Source organism: Antechinus flavipes, chromosome 4 (assembly GCF_016432865.1).
Source record: "Antechinus flavipes isolate AdamAnt ecotype Samford, QLD, Australia chromosome 4, AdamAnt_v2, whole genome shotgun sequence".
Taxonomy (NCBI): Eukaryota; Metazoa; Chordata; class Mammalia; order Dasyuromorphia; family Dasyuridae; genus Antechinus; species Antechinus flavipes.
In genome coordinates, this window is record NC_067401.1 from 334,395,678 (window position 1) to 334,421,228 (window position 25,551).

General features: G+C 33.5%; 1 protein-coding gene across 1 annotated transcript in view; it reads left to right on the forward strand.

Moving 5' to 3' along the window:
* Positions 1 to 25,551, forward strand: part of ADGB (androglobin) — a 257,841-nt gene that overhangs the window by 113,006 nt on the left and 119,284 nt on the right. Inside the window, exons 12-13 of the mRNA XM_051997914.1 lie at positions 2,975 to 3,065; positions 24,866 to 25,001. Of these exons, the coding sequence (XP_051853874.1) occupies positions 2,975 to 3,065; positions 24,866 to 25,001 (227 nt within the window). The remainder of the gene's footprint in view (positions 1 to 2,974; positions 3,066 to 24,865; positions 25,002 to 25,551) is intronic.

The following is a 25,551-nucleotide window of genomic DNA, read 5'->3' on the forward strand; positions in this document are numbered from 1 at the left end:
TATTATAACAACATATTTCCTTTCATATTTTTATTTACTACCACTAGTCATTCAATTTCTTTTTCCTCACAATTTTTTTTTGGGGGGGACAGCATATCCTTTTTCCTAATAGCAAATAATAATGGAATATTTACACTTTTTCATCTGCTCATTCCTGAACCCCTTACAACCTTACTTCTTCCGTCAATATAATGCCAAAGCTATTCTCCCAAAGGCTATTATTAACTTCTTTATTCATCAGGTCCAGAATCATCTTTTCAGTTCTCATTGTCCTTGATCTCCCTGCTGCTTTTGACATTTTTATCTCTTAGCTGTAACACTCTTCCTTTGACCTTTAAAATGTTATATATTTTCTTAGTCCTCCTCCTACTTGAAACTTTTTACTTTAAAAATATCATGCTATACTCTTTGATCCAGCAGTGTTTCTACTGGGCTTATATCCCAAAGAAATCTTAAAGGAGGGAAAGGGGCCCATATGTGCAAAAATGTTTGTGGCAGCCCTTTTTGTACTGGCAAGAAACTGGAAACTTAGTGGAGAATGGCTGAATAAGTTATGATATATGAATCTTATGGAATATTATTGTTTTGTAAGAAACGATCAGCAGGATGATTTCAGAGAAGCCTGGAGAGACTTACATGAACTGATATTGAGGGAAATGAGTAGAACCAAGAGATCATTATACATGGCAACAACAAAATAATATGATGATTAATTCTGATGGAGGTGGCTCTTTTCAACAGTGAGGTGATTCAGATCAGTTCCAGTGGTCTTGTGATGAAGAGAGCCATCTATACCCAGAGAGAGAACTGTGGGAACTAAGTGTAGATCACAACATAGCATTTTCACTGTTTTTGTTGTTGTTTGCTTGCATTTTATTTTCTCTCTCATTTTTTCCTTTTTGATTTGGCTTTTCTTGTGCATCAAGATAATTACATAAATATATATGCATATATTGGATTTAACATACATTTTTACCATGTTTAACATATATTGGATTACTTGTCATTTAGGGCAAGGGGTGGGGGAAGGACGGGAAAAATCGGAACACAATTTGCAAGGGTTAATGTTGAAAAATTATACATGCATGTTTTGAAAATAAAAAGCTTTAATAAAAAAGAAAAAAATATCATGGTAACAATAATAAAACAGATACAAATCTTTCAACATCTGAGTAGTGCAAAAATAGATTACATACGAAATTGTTAGCTTCTCTTATATAAATTGATTTTTAAATGTTTATTACATTTAAGTAGATAGCAAAAAGAGACCTAGTTGTTTCTTACCTCTTCTGAATTTCTTTTGCTTTGTGTATCTTAAAATGTTTTGTTGGTACTTTTCTTTCTTTTTAAAAAAATTTTTTTCATTATCTATAATGTTCACCTCCCCTTTATTAGAAGCTGTTCCTTACAACAAAAAGAAATAAGTATAGGCAATCATAATCAGTGAACACATTGGCCATGCATGTTTGAAAATGTGTCTTATTCTTCACCTCTAGTCCATCATTTCTCTACCTATCAATCTGCAAATATTTATTAAGTGGTTACTATGTCCTAAGCACTCCGTGAAGTGTTAGTGATACAAAGAAAAATCAACTTCAGTCTCTTTCCTCATTCTAATGGTGAAGACAACTTATATGTAAATAAGCACATACACATACATATGGAGATCAAAATGACCTTAATGAGGAAGTCAGTAGGTAAAGATATATGATTTTGTCTCCTGAAAAATATGGCATTTAACCTGAATCTTGAAAGATCTAAGAAACAAAGATAATAAAAGAGAGAATTCCAGACATAGGACTGTCAGTGCTAAGCCAAAAAAAAAAAAAAAAAGAGAGAGAGAGAGAAAGATAGTATCATGTATGAGATTTGGCAAAGCAAGTCAAAGTAGCTGGACAACAGATGACCCTTTAATCCATTGGTCAAGAAGTGGGACTCTGGCTTTTTTTATATTGCAGCAATTAGGAACTGATAAAAAAAAATAAAACAAGTAGATCTAGTTCTCAACTAATAGTATATTATAGTATTATTATTATATGCTATGCAATTCTGAATAATGGATTGTTCTTTAGTTAATGAAGGTGTCCAAATCAAGATCTATGAAGGTTTTTTTTAAACAGTGGTTGATCAAAACACAGATACTAATATAATTCTGTAGACAGCTGAGTGGTACAGTGGATCTCTATCCACTAGGTGTGCAGTCATATATAATCCTATATCCATGATATTGCTTTTCTCAGATATTGAAATATTTATATCTGTTTATTATTATTATTAGCATCATATTTTTAAAGTAAAAAGTTTAAAGTAGGAGGAGAACTAAGAAAATGTAATATCTTAAAGGTTAAAGGAAGACTGTTACATCTAAGAGATAAACAAGGTCAAAAGCAGCAGGGAAGTCAAGAACAATCAGAAATGAAAAGATGATTTTGGACTTGATAAAGGAGTTAATAGTGTGAGACAATGAATTCAAATCCAGCTTCAGATATTTATTAGTTGTATGTCTGGGTAACTCACTTAACCTCCTGTTTGCCTCAAATTTCTCATCTGTAAAATGGAAGTAAAAATAGTACTTACCTTGCAGGGTGATTGTGAGGAACAAATGAGATAAAATTTGTAAATTGCTTAACATAGTGCCTGGCACTTTATAGATTATACAAATGTGTCTGTCTATCTGTCTTTCTATCTATATGTATGTTTATCTATATAAATTTAAAATACACACACATTCCCTTCCTTTTCATCCTCTTTCTCTATTCCCTTCTCTATTTGTACAGCTTTGGAATAAAAATAAATTTTTTATTAAAAGGTGAAGAAAATCTGATGACTATTGGTAAGATTAAGAGTATAGGAACCTAGCAATAAAGAAATAGGTATCTACACTGCACTTATCTTCCCATAATCATGTCACTCTTGTCATTTAGAAATCTTTTAATTAACTTAATTAATTAAATCAATTAATCACTCATTTCAGACCCACTAATAAAGAAACCTGAACAGTTTCTTGAGATTTGTAGCCCATTTTTGAACTACAGAATGAATCCAATTCCGATTCCAACAGAAACGTAAGTATGTAATATTATTTACTACTAAATAAACATTTAACAACAACAATATTATTTTGTTCTTCATTTCAGAAGAAAGATCCTGACTTTTCAGGAGGGAAAGGAATATAATGATTGGTGGTCATGTGCATTTGACTGAGTTCTGAAGTTAGGGCTTTTAATAGGAATTGTTTCTTGCTTTGAGGAATTTATAATTTATTACTGCCAATTCTATTAAAATACTTAAGTATTCTTCAACACTTGTTATGTGCCTGATCAGTACTTTTCTAGGTACTATGTAATCCTTTCCTTAAGAAGCTCATAATATTTTTGGGGGTTGGGATGGAAAAAAAGTAAACTAACAATACTTGAAGCAAATTAGGAGTAATATAAGATATAGCAAAATTTAATGTAATAAAAATTCCTAACTCTAGGACTGGCATTCCATCCACTGTGCCACCTAATTGCTTCTAGCGAAGTATATTAGCTACATGTTAATGGGATTGACAGCACATTAAGAAACAGGTACATATAGAAGAGGTACGAGATAATATTAGAAAATGAAGGATTTATATTTTGGGAATAAAGGTGGAGAAACCAGGAAAGGCCTGTAAATGATGGGATTTAAATTGAGTCTTGTAAGAAGCCATTTAGTAATCATTTTTAATAGAGTTCATAATTAAAACATGGAAGCTCATGGGATAACTAAATGTAAGAATATCAAAAGAAAAGAGAGAGAGAGAAAAGAGGGCCCAGGACAGAAACTTTAGGATAGTTGCAATATTTGTGTGTGAAGTCAATGAAGATCCACATTGTGATAGAGGTGGACATATGTAGCGTGAAAACCTAGAGAGAAGAGAATATCTAGGATAAGGTGATCAAAAATATTTCAAAGAGTTTTAAGAATCATGAGAATTAACAAAAAATCATTAGATTATGTAAATTAAGAGATTATTAGTAACTTTGGAAAGAGAAATTTCATTTGAATGATGAACTTTGAATTAATACTGGAAAGGATTTAGGAGAGAATAAAAGGAAAGGAATGGGAGAAATCTTGTATATAGATGACTTTTTCAAAAAGTTTAGCTGAGAAATAATAGCTATTGAGCATAGTATGATGTTGGGAGTTCAAATGTTGGGTTCTTGTTCTTTAAAATATTATAAAAGTTCTCTCTGGGTGCCTTCCCTGGAATCAGGATTTTGTCGGTCCCTGTTCGGGCGCCAAAATGTGGTGATCTTCTTCCCAAATGCAGCCAGATGATAAAAGTTCAGATCTTTTATTATCTCCAATATAGCCTGGTTAGCTTAGAGGCCTATCTCTCTGCTTGGTTCCAAGAGCTCTTGCTGCTTTGTCCTTTGCTTCTGCCTCTGCTTTCTTCAGCCTCCAGAGCCAGCACCGCTCTTCATGTCATTCCCGTGAAATCTGACCAAGAGCCTCTGTCTGTTTCTTTTATCCAAGAGGGAGGAATTATGGGATACGAGAGAGAGGGATTATGGGTTTTCTCCCATAGTGCTCTCTGGCCCAAAGAGCTTTAAGGGAGGTGTGAACTCATAAGGATACAAAGTTTACTTTGTGAAGCTGGCATACTTGTGAACTCCAATGAATAAAGGTGTGAACACGAGCCTTGTATTAATTAGTTCTACTTAGTACCTTGTTTCAGGTTCTGCCCAAAACATCTTCTTGTAAGATTAGATCAACTCTAATTAGTTAGCAGTTTGTAAGGATTCCAACAGTATGATAAGAGGTTTTTTTTAAAAAGATAAAGTGGTCCATCAATTGGAGAATGGCTGGGTAAATTGTGGTATATGAATGTTATGGAATATTATTGTTCTGTAAGAAATGACCAGCAGGATGAATACAGAGAGGCTTGGAGAGACTTACATGAACTGATGCTAAGTGAAATGAGCAGAACCAGGAGATCATTATACACTTCGACAACGATATTGTATGAGGACATATTTTGATGGAAGTGGATTTCTTTGACAAAGAGACCTGAGTTTCAATTGATAAATGACGGACAAAAGCAGCTACACCCAAAGAAAGAACACTGGGAAACGAATGTGAACTATCTGCATTTTTGTTTTCTTCCCGGATTATTTATACCTTCTGAATCCAATTCTCCCTACGCATCAAGAGAACTGGTCGGTTCTGCAAACATATATTGTATCTAGGATATACTGCAACATATCCAACATATAAAGGACTGCTTGCCATCTAGGGGAGGGGGTGGAGGGAGGGAGGGGAAAAAAAATCGGAACAGAAATGAGTGTCAATATAATGTAATTATTAAATAAAAAATAAAAAAAAAAAAAAGATAAAGTGGACATAGACATATCAACAGACATTATTGAAAGAATGAATAGATAGTAAAAGACTAGACGATTAGAGAGAAGATGTGACAGTGGAAGAAATATAAAAAGGCAAAACAATATGGAGTCAAAAGTGCACAGACCATTTGTTCATTAGATACTAGTGATACCAGTGGTGGAGAAGAATGTTTGATGTATATACATTAGGAATGAGGAAAAAAAGAGTTCTCAGTGAATGGCTTCCATTTTTTCCTTTTTTTTTTTTTTTTTTTTTTTTTTTTTTTTTTTTTTTTTTTTTTTTTTTTGGTGAGGCACTCAGATGAATGGGAGTAGGAGAGGATATTGTCAGAATTGAGAAAAACTGAAAAGATTTGAAATAATTGCTGTGGATAGTAGATTAGAAAATGGATTAAGGATAAAGGGAAGTATTCATTTATTGTAGAGTTTAGATATCATAAATTTGTAGTGGACTAAAACAGCATAGGACTTCTAAAGCTCTTTTTAGCATATTAGTAAGAACAAAGAGGTATATGTTGGGAGTTATCCAGAATTACTCCTTGGTGAGGTATGATCAGTAAAAAGAAAAAAGGAGAAAGGATTTAAGAATGAAGAATTCTGTAAGATTAAGCTGGCTCACTATAAGGTTAAGATTAATGAGGGAGAGGTATAAACAGGTCAAAAATGATGCCCTGGGGTGAAACAAGAATGCCCATTATCACCATATATTATTTAACACTATACTAGAAATGTTGGTTCTAGTGATAAGAAAAGAAATAAAAATTAAAGGAATTTATATTTTGAACAACTTAGTGGCACTGGGGTTCATGAAGACACTGGAGATCAAAATCATTTTAATGAAGAGACATATCTGTGAATATCCCAATGTGCCAGAACTGTATAGAGTAGGATTCCTATAGAAAAGGGTGAAAAGGAAAGCTTTATCCAAATAATACAAAAAACTGGGGAGCCCTTCACTGGTTTTATTGCTTTATTACAGGATGCTGTAGCTAAGGTCATGGGAAATGTAGGAGGTGTAGATAGGATATCAAAGGCTTTGTAACAGGAGAACTGTAATGCAAATTGTTAGAGAAATAATTATTACTGCCTACCCACTCATGCTATTTGTGAAGTGCCCATTCAACAGTATCAAAGAGGAAAACAATTAAAAATCCTTGTTATAAATCCTCCACTACCCTGGTATTCATTAGCTATCCCAGTTATACAAATACATGAGGAAGTGGCTGTGTCTGTAACTATGATTAACACTGACAATATTGAAACATATCTTAACAAGGCACAATGTATACCTCAAGGAATATTCCATCTGAACTTAACAGTTAAAACAGAAGATAGTAATTGTGAATTAACCCCACAGATGGATCCAAATTCAGGGGCCATTGTACAAAGATATTTTACAAAGGCTATCATACTCACTTGGCCAATACTGACACTTACTTTGAATAACCAACAGTTTGAAGGAATTAGAATTGGCAATGAGAAAATAAAACTATCATTCTGTAGACGATATGATTATATACTTAGAGAATCCTAGAAAATCATCCAAAAACCTACTAGAAACAATTCACAACTTTAGCAAAGTTACAAGATAGAAAATAAACCAGCATAAATCATCAGCATTTCTGTATATTACTGACAAAGTCCATCAGCAAGAGATAGAAAAAGAAATTCCATGTAAAGTTGTTTTAGACAAAATAAAATACCTGGGAGTTTACCTGCCAAGACAAACCCAAGAGCTATATGAATACAATTACAAAACACTAATCGCACAAATAAAGTCAGATCTAAACAATTGGAAAAATATCAATTGCTCATGGGTAGGCTGAGCTAATAGGATAAAGATGATAATTCTGTCTAAATTGGTCTACTTGTTGAATGCCATACCAATGAAACTGCCAAAAATTATTTTAGAGAACTAGAAAAAATAATAACAAAATTCATCTGGAAGAACAAAAGATCAAAAATATCAAGAGAATTAATGAAAAAAATACAAAGGATGATGGCTTAGAAGTATCAAACCTAAAACTATACTATACTAGACTAGACTATACTATACTATACTAAAACTATAAAAACAAAACCATTTCATCTGGCTAAGAAATAGTGGTGGATCAGTGGAATAGATTAGAAACACACGACACAACTATCAAAGCTTATAGTAATCTAGTATTTGACAAATCCCCAAACTCCAGCTTTTGGAATAAGAAACTACTATTTGACAAAAATTGCTAGGAAAATTGGAAATTATGTCAGAAAATCAGCATAGACCTAAATTTCACACTTATATCAAAATAAGGTCAAAAGGGATATATGATTTGGGCATAAAGGATAACATCATAAGCAAATTAGGAGAACAAAGAATAATTTATCAATCAGATATTTGGAGAAGGAAGGAACTTATGACCAAAGAAGAACTAAAGAACATTATGAAAGGCAAAATGGACAATTTTGATTACATTAAATTAAAAAGGGTTTGCCCAAAGAAAACCAACAAAAACAAGATTAAAAAGGAAGTGCAAAGCTGGGGCAAAAATCGTTACAGACAGTATTTCTAATAAAGGTCTCATTTCTAAAATATATAAAAAGCTGTGTCAAATTTACAAGAATACAGTCGTTCCCCAATGATAAATTGTTGAAGTATATGAACAGAAAATTTTCAGATGATGAAGTTAAAGCCATTTATAATTATATGAAAAAAAGCTCTAAATCACTGTTGCTTAGAGAAATGCAAATTAAAACAACTTTCTAAGGTACAGCCTCACACCTCTCAGATTGACTAACATGACAGGAAAAGATAATGATAAATGTTGGAAGGGATGTGGGAAAACTGGTACACTAATGCATTCTTGGTGAAGTTGTCAAATCATCCAGCCAATCTGGAATTATGCCCAAAGGGCTATTAAAGTATGCATACCCTTTAACCTAGTAGTGCTATTACTGGGTCTATATCCCAAGGAAATTATAAAGGAGGGAAAAGGACTCACATGGGCAAAAATGTTTGTAGCAGCTCTTTTTGTGGTAGCAAAGAATTGGAAAATGAATAGATCCCTGTGTCAATTGGGGAATGGCTGAACAAGCTATAGTATATGAAGGTAATGAAATATTATTCTATAAAAAATGTCCATAAGCTGATTATAGAAAAGTCTGGAAAGATTTACATGGACTGATGCTGAACAAAATAAGCAGAAATAGGAATACATTGTGTATAATAACAGCAAAAATATGCAATGATAAAACTATGAGAGACTTGGTTCTTCTCAGTGGTTCAGTGATTCAAAGCAATCCCAAAAGACTTTGGACAGAAAATGCCCTCTGCATCCAGAAAAAAGGTCTAAAGAGACTGAATGTAAATCAACACATGCTATGTTCACTTTTATCTCTCCCATGTTTTTTCCCTTTTGCTCTTATTTTTCTCTCCCAACATGATTGATAAAGCAATAAAGCAATTTAAAAAAAATTATAGCTTTTTATTTACAAGATATATGCATGTGTAATTTTTCAGCATTGACAATTGCAAAACCTTTTGTTCCAATTTTTCCCCTCTTTTTTTCCCACCCCCTCCTCTAGATGGCAGGTAGACCAATACATGTTAAATATGTTAAAATATTTTAACTTAAATACAATATATATGTACATATCCATACAGTTATTTAAAGCAATGTGTTTTAAAAATAAATAAACTTATTACAGTATTTAACAAAAATGATTCCCTGGGAAAGAATTCAAGGATTGAAAGTCATAGAGATTGTAAAATATAGGGAAAGATGGGCTATGTATTCTGCAGACAGTAGTCCTATTTGTCTGGAATATAGAATTTGTGGAGGAAATAAATGAAAAGGCTTGCCAAATATGGAGAGGCTAAATACCTGAGAAAGGAGACTTAACTTTTGATAGTCAATAGGGTGCTACTATAGATTTTCGCTCAGAGCTAGGCTTTGACTACATCAATTTTTATAAGAAGTTATATACTTCCAGAATGGATCAAAGAAGTAAAAGAATGGAATCAGAAAGATGATTGTTTTTGTTTATTTATTTTTTGTTTTGGAGTGGTAGTCTTTCCTTTTTCCTCCTTTGTTCCCACTTAATACTATTTTATTTTCCCAATTAAGTGTAAAGATAGTTTTTCCATTTACCTTTATAGGATTTTGATTTCAATTTTTCTCCCTTCATCTGCAGACACCAAGCAATCTAATATAGGTTTTACAAGTACAATAATATTAACTATTTTTCTACATTAGTCATGATTTTTTCATTAATCATAAAAGAAGACTCAGAACAAAAGGGGAAAACATATAAAGGGAAAAAAAAACAAAAAAAAAGTGAAAATAATATGCATCAATCTGCATCCAGATTCCATAGTTTTCTCTACATTTTCTATCATGAGTCTCTTGGAATTGTCTTAGATTATTGTATTGCTGAGAAGAGCCAAAGGTGATCATCTTGCAGTGTTGCTGTTACCATGTACAGTGTTACCCTTCACTCTGCGTCAGTTCAATGATTAATCAAATCTGTTTTTTCTCAAATCAGTCTACTCATCATTTCTTTTTTCTTTTTTTATTAGTTTTTTATTTACAAGATATATGCATGGGTAGTTTTTTCAGCCACTAACTCTTGCAAAACCTTTTGTTCCAACTTTTCCCCTCCTTCCCCCTAACCCCTTCCTTAGCAATATATGTTAAATATGTTAAAGTATATGTCAAATGCTATATATATATATATATATATATATATATATATATATATATATATATCCATAGAGTTATTTTGCTGCACAAGAAAAATCAGACTTAGAAATAAGGTAAAAATAACCTGAAAAAAAAATAAAAAATGCAAAGGGATTAAAAACAGAGGGAGTAGAAATGCTATGTAGTGATTCACACTCATTTCCCATAGTTATTTCACTGGGTATAGCAGGTTCTCTTCATTATTGAACAAATGGAACTGATTTGGTTCATCTCATTGTTTTTTTGTTTTTGTTTTTGTTTTTTTTAATGTTGTCATTTTTATTATATTAGCTTGGCCTGCTCATAAACACTTAATATTTTTCTTTCTTTTTTTTTTTAATAACTTTTTATTGACAGAACCCATTCCAGGGTAATTTTTTACAACATTATCCCTTGCACTTACTTCTGTTCCGATTTTTCCCCTCCCTCAGATGGCAAGCAGTTCTTTACATGTTAAATAGGTTACAGTATATCCTAGATACAATATATGTGTACAGAACCGATCAGTTCTCTTGTTGCACAGGGAGCATTGGATTCAGAAGGTATAAATAACCCAGGAAGAAAAACAAAAATGCAAGCAGTTTATATTCATTTCCCAGTGTTCTTTCTTTGGGTGTAGCTGCTTCTGTCCATCCTTGATCACTTGAAACTGAATTAGCTCTCTTTATCGAAGAGATCCACTTCCATCAGAATACATCCTCAAACAGTATCATTGTTGAGGTATATAATGATCTTCTGGTCCTGCTCATTTCACTCAGCATTAGTTCATGCAATAGATCATGAACCCATTTTGACTTAATCTTGGTGTATGGTGTTAAGTGTGGGTCAATGTCTAGTTTCTGCCATGCTAATTTTCAATTTTCCCAGTAGTTTTTGTCAAACAGTGAATTCTTGTCCCAAAAGCTGGGGTCTTTAGATTTGTCAAACACTAGATTATGAAAGTTATTGACTATTTTATCCTGTGAACCTAACCTATTCCACTGATCAAATAGTCTATCTTTTAGCTAATACCAAATGGTTTTGGTAACCACTGCTTTACAATATATTTTTAGATCTGGTACAGCTAGGCCAACTTCATTTGATTTTTTTTTTTTCCATTGGTTTCCTTGAAAGTCTTCCAGATGAATTTTGTTGTTCTTTTTTCTAGATCAGTAAAATAGTTTTTTGGGGAGTTTGATTGGTATAGCACTGAATAAATAGATTAGTTTAGGTAGAGTATTGTCATCTTTATTATATTCGCTTGACCTATTCAGGTGCACTTAATATTTCTCTAATTGGTTAGATCTAACTTTATTTGTGTGGAAAGTGTTTTGTAGTTTTGCTCATATAGTTCTGGACTTTCCTTTGGCAGATAGATTCCCAAATATTTTATACTATGGGCAGTTATTTTAAATGGAATTTCTCTTTGTATCATTTGCTGTTGGATTTTGTTAGTGATATATATGGGATTATTTTGTGTCCTGAAACTTTGCTAAAGTTGTGGATTATTTCTAATAGCTTTTCAGTAGAATCTCTGGGGTTCTCTAAGTATACCATCATATCATCTGCAAAGAGTGATAATTTGGTTTCCTCATTACCTACTTTAATTCCTTTAATCTCTTTTTCAACTCTTATTGCCGTAGTTAGCATTTCTAATACAGTATTGAATAGTAATGGTGAGAGTTGGCAACCTTGTTTCACTCTTGATCTTATTGGGAATGGTTCTAGTTTATCTACATTACATATGATGCTTGCTGATGGTTTTAAATAGATGCTACTGACTATTTTAAGAAAAAGCCAATTTATTCCTATACTCTCTAATTTTTTTAATAGGAATGGATGTTGGATTTTATCAAATGCTTTTTCTACATCTATTGACATGATCATACGGTTTTTGTTAATTTGGTTATTGATATAGTCAATTTTGCTAATGGTTTTCCTAATATTGAACCAGCCCTGCATTCCTGATATAAATCTATGTGGTCATGGTGTATTATCCTGGGGATGATTTTCTGTACTCTTTTTGCTAATATTTTAAGATTTTTGCATCAATATTCATTAGAGAGATTGGTCTATAATTTTCTTTCTCTGTTTTCAACCAACCTGGTTTAGGTATCAGTACCATGTCTTTGTCATAATAGGAATTTGGTAGGAGTCATTCATTCCCAATTTTTTCAAATAGTTTATATAACATTGGAGATAATTGTTCTTTCAATGTTTCGTAGAATTCACATGAAATCCATCTGGTCCAAGGGATTTTTTCTTAGGAAGTTAATAGTTTGTTCTATTTCTTTTTTTTAAAGTGGGACAGTTAAAGCAATTTAATTCCTCCTCTGTTAATCTGGGCAGCCTATATTTTTGAAGGTAGTAATCCATTTCAATTAGGTTATTATATTTATTAGCATAAAGTTGAGCAAAGTAACTCCTAATTATTGCTATAATTTCCTCTTCATTGGTGGAAAGTTCTCCCTTTTTATTTTTAAGACTAACAATTTGATGTTCCTCTTTGCTTTTTTAAATCAAATTTACCAAAGGTTTATCTATTTTGTTGGTTTTTTCATAAAACCATCTCTTAGTTTTATTTATTAATAGTTTTTTTTTTTACTTTCAATTTTGTTAATTTCTCCTTTTAATTTTAGAATTTCAAGTTTAGTATTTGATGGAGGGTTTTTAATAGCTCTTTTTCTAGCTTTTTAAGTTGCAAGCACAATTCATTGATCTTCTCTTTCTCTATTTTATTCAAGTAAACCTCTAGAGATATAGAATTTCCCCTTATTACCACTTTGGCTGCATCCTGCAAATTTTGGTATGGTGTTTCATTGTTGTCATTCTCTTGCGTGAAATTATTAATTGTGTCTCTGATTTGCTGTTTCATCCACCCATCCTTTAGGATGAGATTATTTAGTTTCCAATTACTTTTTGCAAATATTTTTCTATCTTCCCCTGGCTTTTTGTTGAATATAATTTTTATTGTATCATGATCTGAAAAGAATGCATTTACTATTTCTGCCTTTCTGCATTTAATTTTGAGGTCTTTATGTCCTAATATATGGTCAGTTTTTGTATAGGTTCTGTGAATTGCTGAGAAGAAAGTGTACTCCTTTCTCCATTCAATTTTCTCCAAAGATCTGTCATATCTAACTTTTCTGATATTCTATTTACCTTTTTAAATTTCTTATTTGTTTTGTGGTTTGATTTGTCTAATTCTGAGAGTGCAAGGTTGAGATCTTCCACTATTATAGTTTTGCTGTCTATTTCTTTTTGCAGCTATCTTCTCCTTTAGGAATTTAGATGCGACACCACTTGGAACATATATATTTAGTTTTGATATTGCTTCATTGTCTATGCTACTCTTTAGCAAGATATAGTGCCCTTACTTATCACTTTTAATTAGATCAATTTTTGCTTTTGCTTGATCTGAGATCAGGATGGCTATCCCTGCTTTTTTGACTTGACCTGAAGCATAGTAGATTTTTGCTTCAGCCTTTTACCTTTACTCTACATATATCACCCTGTTTTAAATGTGTTTCCTGTAAATAACATATTGTAGGATTCTGACTTTTGATCCAGTCTGCTATTTGCCTCCGCTTTTTGAATAGTTCATTTCTATTTGTTCAGTTATGATTTTTAATAAGTTATTTTCTTCATTAGGTTTTTTTTTTTTTTTTTTTTACTTCTTTTTGTATATGTCCAATTGAGTTTTTAAATGAGTTGTTTTGCTTTATGGAGTTTTTTTCCATTTCACTAATTTTTTTAATGAGTTATTTTTTTCCCCAATTCACAAATTCTACTTTCCTGGGATTTTTTTATCTTTTCCAATTCATAAATCCTACTTTCCTAGGAGTTCTTTATCTTTTCCAATTCACAAATTCTATTTCCCTGGGAGTTCTTTACCTTTTCCAATTCACATTTCAGGAAGTTGTTTTCTTTTTCCACTTTATCAAATCTTTCTTTTAATGAGTTATATGCCTTTTCCATACTTTCTTGCAGAGCTTCTCTTTCCTTTCCCCATTTTTCTTCTAGCTTTCTTTTAAGATCTTTTCTAATTTCTTCTAGGAGAACCTTGTGTGATGGGGACCAGGTTATATCCCACTTTGGAGTTTTGTCTGGAGATTGTCTGCTATTATACTCAGGATTGGAAATCTGCTCTCTTTCTGTATAGAAGCTATCTATAGTTAGAACTCGCTTTACTTTTTTATTCATTTTTAAAAAAGCCCTTAGGGTCTGCCTTCAGGGAAGGAGGTTCTGAGCTTCCTCTACAGAACAGGGACAGATGGACAGTAGCTGTCCTGCAAATGGGCTGTAAAGAGTCGCTGGCTATGCAGTGTAAGACTGTGCCAGAAGTGCGACTGCCCTGGGAAGAACCCGGTGATGTGGAATGTGGCTGTGCAGCTGCGCTGTGGTCATGCTGAGTCACTCCCAGAGTTGGGTGGGTGTGGAGAGGTCCTGTGAAACTTTGGCATTTAGGGGTACACTCTATCTTTGGCGTTTGTGTAACTGCTGATCTATTGCTTTGCAACCAAATTAGAGCTGCCAGCCTATGGTAGAGTCCTCCCTGCAAATTTTCTACCTGCAGAGACTACACCCCACCCCAATCCGCTCAGCATTCGCTAGCCTCTGTGTTCTGCCTCTCTGCCTTTGCTGGCCTCCTCCCGCCCAATCAAGACAGACCTTTTCTGTCAATCTTCCAGATTATCTTCTGCTGATAATTTGTTGTACTCCCAATATTCATGGATTCTACCAGTGAAGCACTATTTCAGAGGCTGAATTTGGTAATCAGTAAGTGAGAGTAGAAGAGAGCTCAGAATGAAGCGTGTGTCCTCTCTGCCATGTTGGCTCCATCCTCCTCTACTCATCATTTCTTATTGAAGAATTGTATTCCATTACATTTATATATCACAATTCAGCCATTCCCCAATTGATTGGCATCTCCCAATTAACAATTTTTTGCCACCACAGAGAGCTGCTATAAACATTTTTGTACATGTAAATCCTTTTCTATTTTTATGATCTCTTTGGGATACAGATCTAGTTGTAATATTGCTGCATCAAAGAGTATGCACAATTTTATAGCCCTTTGGGTATTACTCTAAATTCTCCAGAATGGGTGGATCAGTTCATAGTGCTACTAACAATGTTCCAGTTTTCCCATACCTCTCCAACATTTATTATTTTTCCTTTTTGTCACATTAGCCAATCTGATAGGTATGAGGTGCTATATCAGAGCTGTTTTAATTTGCATTTCTCTAATCAATAGCAATGTAGAGCTTTTAGGAAGGTGATTATTGCTATAGTCCAAACATGAAGTAAATAAGTTCTTTTTTTTATTATGTAATGGTTTCAAGGAAAATAGAGTAGGGTGGAAAGATTTGAAAGATGTTGCATAGATCAAATTGATGAACTTTTATTAAAATTAATTTGATGTGAAAGAAAAGAAAGAGGGAAAAACTAGAAATATTGTGAAGTTATGGAGTGAATAGTGTAACTCCAGATGAGAATAATGAAATTTTAAAAAGATTTGAAGAGAAATATAATGTGAGTCTAGGCTTGGTGCCTACTTTATGTTTGAAAAGACAATAACATAATAAAATAATAATGTCTTATAGAAAGTTGAAAATTCTCGACTGAAACTGAGAAGAATCACTATTGGTGATGGAAATTTGAGGACAATGGGCATTTCAAATTATAGAAATGAGTGAAATTTCTAGGCAAGAAAATGTAGAGGGAGGCATTCCTTTTAAATAATATCCTATAAAGCAAATTAAGAGAGCATGGGATAGTTTGTCAGTGAGATTTATTGATGAAAGAAGAATTTAAGGCCAAAGAAGACATGGAGAGCATTACAAGATGTAAAATAGATCTTTTTGAGTATTTAAAATTAAATAGTTTTTGCACCAACAAAACCAATGGAACCAAAATTATAAAGAAAGCAGAAAAATGGAGCAAAAATTACAAGTATCTATGATAAAAGCCTCATTTCTGAAATAATGTAGAGAACTGAGTCAAATTTATTAAAAACTATCATTCCCTAATTGATAATCAAATCATATGAACAGGCAGTATTCAGACATAGAAATCAAATCTATGAAAAATTCTCTAAATCATTATTGATCACAGAAATGCAAATTAAAGCAACTCTGCAGTATTACCTTATACCTACCTATCAGAGTAGCTAATATGACAAAAAGGGACAATGTTAGATGCTGAAGGAGATGTGGGAAAACTGAGACACTAATTCACTGTTGGTGGAGTTGTGAACTGATGCAACTGAAAAAGAGAAAAGTTTTTATTTGTACAACAATACTTATAGCAGCTGTTTTTGTAGTGGTTAAGAATTGGAAATCAAAGGGATGCTCATTAATTTGGGAATGTCTATACAAGCTATGATGAGATTATGATGAAATATCATTGTACAATAAGAAATGACAAGCAGGATGGTTTCAGAAAAATCTGTTAACACTTATATGAACTGATGCATAGGGAAGAAAACAGAACTAATAGCATGTTATACATAGTAACAGCAATGTTATTCAGTGAAGAATTGTGTGACATGGAATGTGACTTAGCAATGATCCAAGACAATTTCAAAGGACTACTGATGAAGCATATAGTCTGCTCCCAGAGAAAGATCTGGGATATTGAATAAATATAGATTGAAGCATGATATGTTTCATTTTCCTTTTTCCTTTATTTCTTTTTATTTGACGCTTCTTTTATAAAATTATTAAGATGTAATTGCACATTATTGTTGGAATCCTTACAAACTGCTAACTAATTAGAGTTGATCTAATCTTACAAGAAGATTTTGGGCAGAACTTGAAACAAGGTACTAAGTAGAACTAATTAATACAAGGCTTGTGTTCACACCTTTACTCATTGGAGTTCAATGAGTTCACATCTCCCATAGTGCTCTCTGGCCCAAAGAGCTTCAAGGGAGGTGTGAACTCCCTTGAAGTTAGAAAGTTTACTTTGTGAAGCTAGCATACTTGTGTGAACTCATTGAACTCCAATGAGTAAAGGTGTGAACACAAGCCTTGTATTAATTAGTTCTACTTAGTACCTTGTTTCAAGTTCTGCCCAAAATCTTCTTGTAAGATTAGATCAACTCTAATTAGTTAGCAGTTTGTAAGGATTCCAACATCTCCCCCTTTCTTTTGTTTTAAAACATAGGGGGTTTCTGAGGGGGTACACATAAATCCATCAATATGGGCCAGAACTTTGTAACAGATATACATGTTATACATAAATCCATCAATATGGGAGGCATTACACATAATTTACATAAGCACATAACAATATAACACAGGCTAGTAGTAATGTAACAAATAACAAGAATCAACCTGAAATCTTACACATGTCCATAAGTCCTAGAAATAGTCCATAAGCAATCCATTGTCCATTAGTTCATGTGCCAGGAATCTAATAATTCCTGTAAGCTCTGAAGTACTGCAAAAAGTCTCATCAACAATTTTTCATCTCAGGGAACCCAATGATTCTTGCTGGTTTTTCAAGAACTAAAACAGTTTCATCTTGTGTCAATCCAATGATTCCTGAAGATTTTTAAAAGTTCTTTTAACAGTCTCATTGTCAGCTATGCTCTTTCAATGGTGAGCACAATCAGCAACAGAACCACCCGATATTTCTTGGGTCTTCTCCTTTGTTTCAAGGTCTGCTCCATCTCTCTGCGATGGACAAGGCGAATGCGGCTCGTCGGCACCCATCTGATTCCTTCTCCACATGTAGAGATGCAAGCAAATCCTCTCCCCCAAGCAGTTAGCCTATCTGGTCCCTTCCATTCACCACTTTCTGGGTCTCTCCACATCACCTGGCGATTATCTAAAGATAGTGGAGCTGCTCACACTGGACACTGCTCTTCTGGTGTGTTATAAAACCTGTCTGCTGGAGCCAGTGCATCTTTATCAAAGATTAAAAAATTAATGGTATAGATAACTAAATTTAGAAGTTCTCTAGGGTTACCTGTGGCTCCCTCTTTCTTTTGTTTTTGGAGGAGTGTCTTAATGTCCCTGTTTCTTCTTTCTACTATTGCTTGACCTTGAGGATTAAAGGGTATGCCAGTAGTGTGCAAAATCTTATACTGTGCACAAAAGTGTTCAAAATGTTTGGAGGTATATGCCGGTCCATTATCTGTTTTTATTTCTTGTGGTACACCCATAATTGCGAATGCTTGAATGAGAAATTCAGTGACCACTCGGGCTGTCTCTTTTGCTGCTGGTATGGCAAAAGTGAATCCTGAAAAGGTGTCTACCACAACGTGGATAAAAGACTTCGACCAAAAGATTTATAATGGGTCACATCCATTTGCCAGATTTCACTGGGTCTCAAACCACGAGGGTTCTTCCCTGGAAGCAGTGTAGGAGCGTGGAAGGGAAGGCAAGCTGTACAGCTTTTTACTATGCTCCTAGCTTCTTCTCTTGTAATCCCAAACTGTAAACGCAAAGCTCGAGCAGCCTGATGGTATTTAGAATGGGATTCCTGGGCCTCCTGAAATAAAGGCGTACTGGCCAACATAGTTAAAAGGCTATCTGCCTTTGAATTTCCATCAAAAATAGGACCTGGAAGTCCACTATGTGAGTGGACATACAGGATATAAATCTTTCCTGGATGCTTTCTCACTTGCTCTTGAAGTTCCTTAAAGAGCTGATATATATTAGAAGCTGCAAATTTTATTTGGGCTGTGGCAATTCTTTGTACCACACCTACTGAATAGGCTGAATCAGATATTATATTTATGTTGCCTGGGTAATAAGTGAGAGCTAACATGATCGCATATAATTCGTTCTGCTGAGTGGACTGAAAAGAGGAACCTTAGAAACCTTCTCCTCAAAAATCCATTGCCAATTATGCAGTAGTCTGGTTATCTTTAATGGAGATCCATGTGCGAAATTTGGAGCCATGGCCAGTAAAATTTGCCACTCTGGGATGGTTTCACAGCATACATTAATTTGTGCATTTGTATAAAAGGTGTATATCTTGTCAGGTCTTGTCCCAGATAATTGTACTGCTCGCTTAATGGCCTTTAATAGAATCCTAGCCACAAGCACTGGGTAAGGCGTAAGGCTTTGTTCTGGTTGTGCTGGGAGGTTCACCCACTCTATCACACTGTCTCCTTGATGAAGGACTGCTGTGGGTGCTTCTTTCGTAGCAAAAACTGATATTTCCAAGGGTTTTTGAGTTACTCTTTCAACTACATTGGATAAAGCCAGTTCAACTTCTCTCAAGGCCTCTTGAGCTTCTTTTGTAAGCTGGCATGGTGAATCTAAAGCAATGTCTCCCCTTAAAATGTCATATAGGGGTTGCAATTGATTGGTAGTTAAACCTAATACTGGATGCATCCATTGGATATCTCCTATTAATTTTTGGAAATCATTTAAGGTGTTCAGCCTCTCTGTTCTTAAAGACAGTTTTTGTAGTGTAAGTGTCTTAGGATATATTTCATATCCTAAATATTGAAAAGGAGCATGCCTTTGAATTTTTTCTGTAGCGATATGAAGTTTGTAGTATCCATACGACCCACGCTTAGATGATAAAAAATTCTTATATTCGGCTCCAAAAAACAAGTCACATGTTGACAGTTCCTTGCACAACTATATTTTCCAGTCTGAAACATATCAATTACCAGTTTGTAAAGTTAAGGAACTGATGGAAGAAAATAGGAAAGTTCATCAGTTTAGTCCAGTTTCTGATTATGAAGGGCCTGAAGAAGAAGTGGACTTTTTAAAACTCAAACTTCGAAAGAGAAATAATAGCTCCAAGAATGACACAATTGGAAAGAAATGGAAGCTGTCCAATTCTTGGGACTATGATCAGGACAGGCTTAAAGAACTGATTAATTTAATTCAGTGTAGGAAAAAAAATGTAGGTGGGGAGTCTGGTACAGAAGACAGTAGAGACAAAACTGGTCTGAAAAGGAAGCCGGGGAATCATCCTGGAAATCTGAGGAAGCACCGAAAAGTCAGCAATTCTTCTGAAAATAGCAATTTAATGTGAAGGTTCTCCACGCATTATAACCTATATCTAATTCTTTACCATCTAAGGGAGGAGTGACAGAAGGGAGGAATAGGATCTGGAATTCAAAACTTTAAATAAAAATATTAAAAAAAGAATGTTCTTACATAAAAAGACCAGGAAGTAAATGTTGAGTCATTGAATGAATTAATAAATGAAAAAATTATTCATCCCTTCTATGTGACAAGCACTAGGCTAAGCACTGATTATTCAAATACAAAATAAAAATAATTTCTACCATGGAGAAGCTTACATATCAATGGAGAGGCAGCAAATGTATAGAAATTGTGGTCAGAGAAGGGCAAAGTCAGAAGAGTAGTCCAGGGAGCCACAGGATTGTGTAATGATGCTATTTTTTTTTTTAACAAGAAGTAGTTAATGAAAAATAAAACTTAATTAAAAAGCCACCAAACAATGGTAATATAGATTTGATTACTATTCTCAGAAAAAGAGTTAGAAAGTAAAATAGTGGGGAAGATAGACATAATGGGCCAACGTGGTGGAATTGAGAGCTAATAAGATGTAATGAAATCTCCCTAATCAGCTCTACCTCATTTTGGAAGATAGAGACCCAGTTGAAAGAGTGCAAGACAGGAAAATGTAGGTCAGGAAAATTGTTAGTGGCCAGCAAGATGTTAGGTGTTCCTATCAATGAGAGCAGCCATTCAGTAGTATTTATAGAGGAAATTCAGGGAAAAGAGAATAGCTAATAGGAGGAAATGTCAGTGATATGAAAAACTACACAGAAATTAAGGCATTTGAGGAATGAAAAAATCCAAGGACTTAAGAGACTTATTTTCTACAAAGTGATGAGACTGTAGAAGCACCATTTCAAGGGACTGTGAAAAGAACAGATTATGAGCTAGTGGAAGTAACTAAATATGCCTTTCCCTCAAATTACTTTGATTTTATTTGTTATATTTGTATGTAAAGCATCAAGAATACACACACATCTACATATATATATATATATACACGTACACACATGTACACACATTAATTTAGAATATAGTTCCTTGAGGGCAGGAAGTGTTCCATTTTTATCTTTGTGTCTCTAATGGCCATCACAGTGCCTGTCACATAATAAATGATTATTTCTTGTTGACTTGACAGACAGAAAGGTCAAGCAAAGATACTGTTATGTTTGGAGAGATAAGATGATAAATATAGGCAGATGATAAGGAGTCAGTGTTGAGGAAAAAATTGAAGATACATGAAATAAAAGGAAGTTCATATTGGTTAAATGTTGGAATCCTTACAAAGTGTTAACTCATTATAGTTGATGGAAACAATGCTTGTGTGCTTAGGATTTACACTTTTGGGAGAATTCACACATTAGAGCTTACACCTTTGAGAGTTCACACATTAGCTCACACATGGGAGTTCACAAGTTCGAAAGATTCACAAGTCAGAAACCCACAATCCCACTCTCTCACACCTTTGGGTTCACACCTTTAAGAGATCATATATAAAAAGCTCTTAGAGCTTCAGTCAGTCAGTTCAGAAGATTGACGAGCTAGAGACTGCAGTCGGGCAGAACGAAGGATTCAGAGGAGCAGAACCAAGATTCAGAGGGAGCTGGAGGCAACAAAGGACAAGCTGCAAGAGCTCTTGGAACCAAGCAGAGAGATAGACCTCTAAGAAAATTAACCGGGCTATTTTGAAAGAGACAATAAAAGATTGGATTTTAACTCCTGGCTGTATTTGAAGTGATTATTACTTGGAACCGAAACTAAGGCTGCCTCCAGAAAACCTCCCCAAGAAACCTGCTCCCAGAAAACCATAATATATTATACAAAAGAAGAGAACACCCACAGTTAAAGTAAGGTTAAACTGGACTGAAATCAGTTATCAATACGTCAAAACAACTTGAATGATTTTTAAGCATTTCAAACCAGTTGATGTCATTTGATGCCAAATTAAACCAATCCTAACAAATTCAAGCAAGATCAAGCCAAATCAAAGCAATTGCTATGCATTCAAACTGATTTAATGGAATCAAACCAATTCAGAATAGGATCAACATTTTAGAGTTGGAAAAGATATTATTAGATGTTATGAAATCTAATATCTTCATTTTTACACATGAAGAAATATGAGACACCCAAAGATTAAATAACCTGTCTAAGGTTACATACAGTATGCACCAGAGCCAAGGTTATATCACATGTTCTCTGATTCATCTAAATCTCTTTCTATTTTTTCATGCTCCTTAGTTCTTTCTTTGAACAATTTTGACTTTAGATACCCAAGAAATATTAATTCAGTTCTTCCTTCATCCCTTGTTTTACATTTTTTAATCTATTCCTTATCATTTATGGCAGTGGTTCTCAAACTCTTTTTCTCAGTATCTTTACGGTATTAGATATTGAGAATCTGTCCAAAGAGTTTTTGTTTATATAGGTTACATAATAAATATTTATCATAAATAGAAAAAAAACTAATTTTGAATTTGTAGATCCTCTGAAAGGATTTCAGAGACCCTCCAGGATTCACTACACCACACTTTGAGAACCACTGCTTTATGGTTTAACTTATCATGAGAATATTGATGCAGTTCATTTTTTGTAGTCATTTGTCAGTTCATTGATCTGACAAAGATCTCATAGTCAGATCACTGATAGTTAAGATCTTAAAATATATGCAATTTGTAAAACCTTTTTCTTCCATTTTTGCCATTTTTCTAACTATTGTAGAAGTGGAAGAGTCACTGCAGGGCTTAAGGACTTAAAATCCATTCTTTCATACATTATTACATGGCAAAACAATTCATGACAGTGTTTTCATATTTAGATATATTGATCGTTGTGATATATAGCTTATTGTAAGGTTCATTGTTGAATCCTTTTTAGAGTCACCAAACCTTCTCTAGCCCTTGCTCTCCTGACATGGTCTGAGAATATTGAGAATAACCCTTGGTGCTACCATGAAAGACTGGAAAAGAATTTTTACCAGGATATATTAACTCCAATATCATACCTATGGATTCACTTTTGACTCTTCTTTCTCATATGTGTGTGTATGTGTGTATGCATAAAATATGTCAAGACTTATTGCTTCCTCTTTTACAATATCACTGATATTTATAAATTTGGTGGTAGAGCCATCTGAGCTCATAGTGGTCTGATTAGCTACAGACATGCTCTACCTTGACTCCAGTATAGCTATACCATGACTCCAGATGTCATTTTGTTTCTCTTTGGGAACAAAGGACAATAACCAACCAAATGCTAGCTATTACATGCTAGTTATAACTTGCATCCCATGTAGTATTTATAAATTCAAATTTATTTCCTTGTTTTTTAATTCATACCTTGGGAATTTGCATAAAGACCATCTATGACCATTATTTTTATTGTTGACTCCTTTCTTGGATATTTTCCCCCCTCTTGTGAATTTCTGAACCTTCTACTACCATTCATCCTCTGCTATTTTCTATTGGTAATATATTTAGCATGGTGAGTAGACATTAGCAATTTTCTTTCTTCCCTTGTCTATTTCAAATCATCTCCTGATGAGATTAAAAAAAATTGTTGTTTTTTAAAAATATTCTCTTGAGAGAATTACAAGTATAAACTGCTGCTAAGAGATCCTGAAAAAGGCCTGAATCAGTGTTTTTCAACCCAAGACTGTTACTGTCCTTTTATATTGTAGCTAGTTAGTTTGATTTGTGGAATTTGATGGTATTCAAATATAAAAAATGAGTAAGTATTTTGTATACTTAACATTTTGGCCATATCACATGTCAGCTCTATGCTTCTCCTTCCCCTCTATCTTTGGATTGGCCGAAAATCTTTCATCCATGTATAGAACTCCTAATGGGGAAATTTCCTTCACTGATGCAAATAAGAACCTGCTGTTCAGCAATTAGAAAGAATTGCCTACATGCCTGATAAGTTATAGGTTGGATCTGACTTTAGATCTTTCCATTTGGGAGGTCAGCCCTCCATCTAGAATATCACAACAGCTTCTCTATCCTTAAAAAAAAAGTGTTCTACATTTAAACAATTTAACATCGCATATCAAAGGTATTCCTGCTAAAAAAACACAATTAATGGAAAATGTGCAGCATTTGTAGTTCTTTACATTATAGGATTAGTGACATTTAACAGTGTCTAAGATTATATTTACCTGATTGTGACATTTGAGTATCCTGGCTCAAAACAGTACTTGCTTTTCTGGAAAGAATGAAGTCATCAAAAGTATGTGTATGTTTCCCTCTAGTGGAGGTTTTGTAGAAGTTTAAGGAATATTAACTGCTGTCATGTAAAAGAATTTCCTGTTTTTTGTTTTGTTTGTTTTGTTTATTTTCCTTCTGCAAGGGAACAACAAATTGGGGAAACCCAGATGCATGAAATTATTTTTTTATATTTGTAATGAGTTTCCTAAAGTATTTATGCTATAGGAAATTTCTGCTTCATAGAGTTATAGTTACCTTCTTTGTACTTGCCCTTTTGAATTGGGAACAGTGATGGAGAGATATTTAAACCTACATTTTGGCTATTACATTTCAAAAGTTATTGCACATTACTGGTGTAAAGTATATAAAATAGATGGTTTCTCGGAATTATTAGGAAAATAAGGTTATCTAGAATTTGAATGGATGATAACTATATTAAAATGTTAATGGATATGACCATTTTTTAATACTGGAAATTAGGAAACATATTTATTGCTTATTAATATACAAGTACAGATTTTTTATTGGCTTACTTTAATGACTATATTTCATATGAATTATCTTATTTCATTTTTGTTCATTAGGCATTATGTACAATCTGTGGTTAAGAAGGGGAATCCTTTTATTGGCTTACCTACTCTTAGTGAAGCTGATGAAAGTCGTAGTACTCAAGATATGAGTCAAACTACAAGAACTTCAGCTGTACCAAATGTTTCTCAGGTAATTATTTAACTAAAAAGGGTTATTTTTACAAAGATAAGGGATATTCTCTTATGTTAAAGGTCTTATTTAAATCTTTTGGGGAACTACATTTTACATTTGATTTGCTATTTTGCATTTAAATTTATCTGCATGTCTTACATTCTGTGACTATAATTTCCAATTTGGAAATCTCATTAGATAAGTGACATTATATAGTTGATTTATAGAGACTTGTATTAATTTATCAAGTTAGTAACAAAGAAAATATTAGGAAATAAGAGACTTTCATCTAGTAAAATGGTCAAATAACTGTGCATTTTTATTTTTAAGTTGAATTATCAAAAGTTCATTGAAATCAATTTTCAAATAAACAAAATGGAGACAGTTTGTTGAGCCTTTAGCAATTTAGACTTAAGAGGACTTTAGATTTCAAAGGGACCATCTGGTCCAATTCTCTTTTTATAAATGAAGAAAATGAGTCCTAGAAAAACGATATAACTCTATGTATGACTTTACAACTGGTATTCCTTCATAATACTATCTCTATGCCCTATTTTGATAATATAGT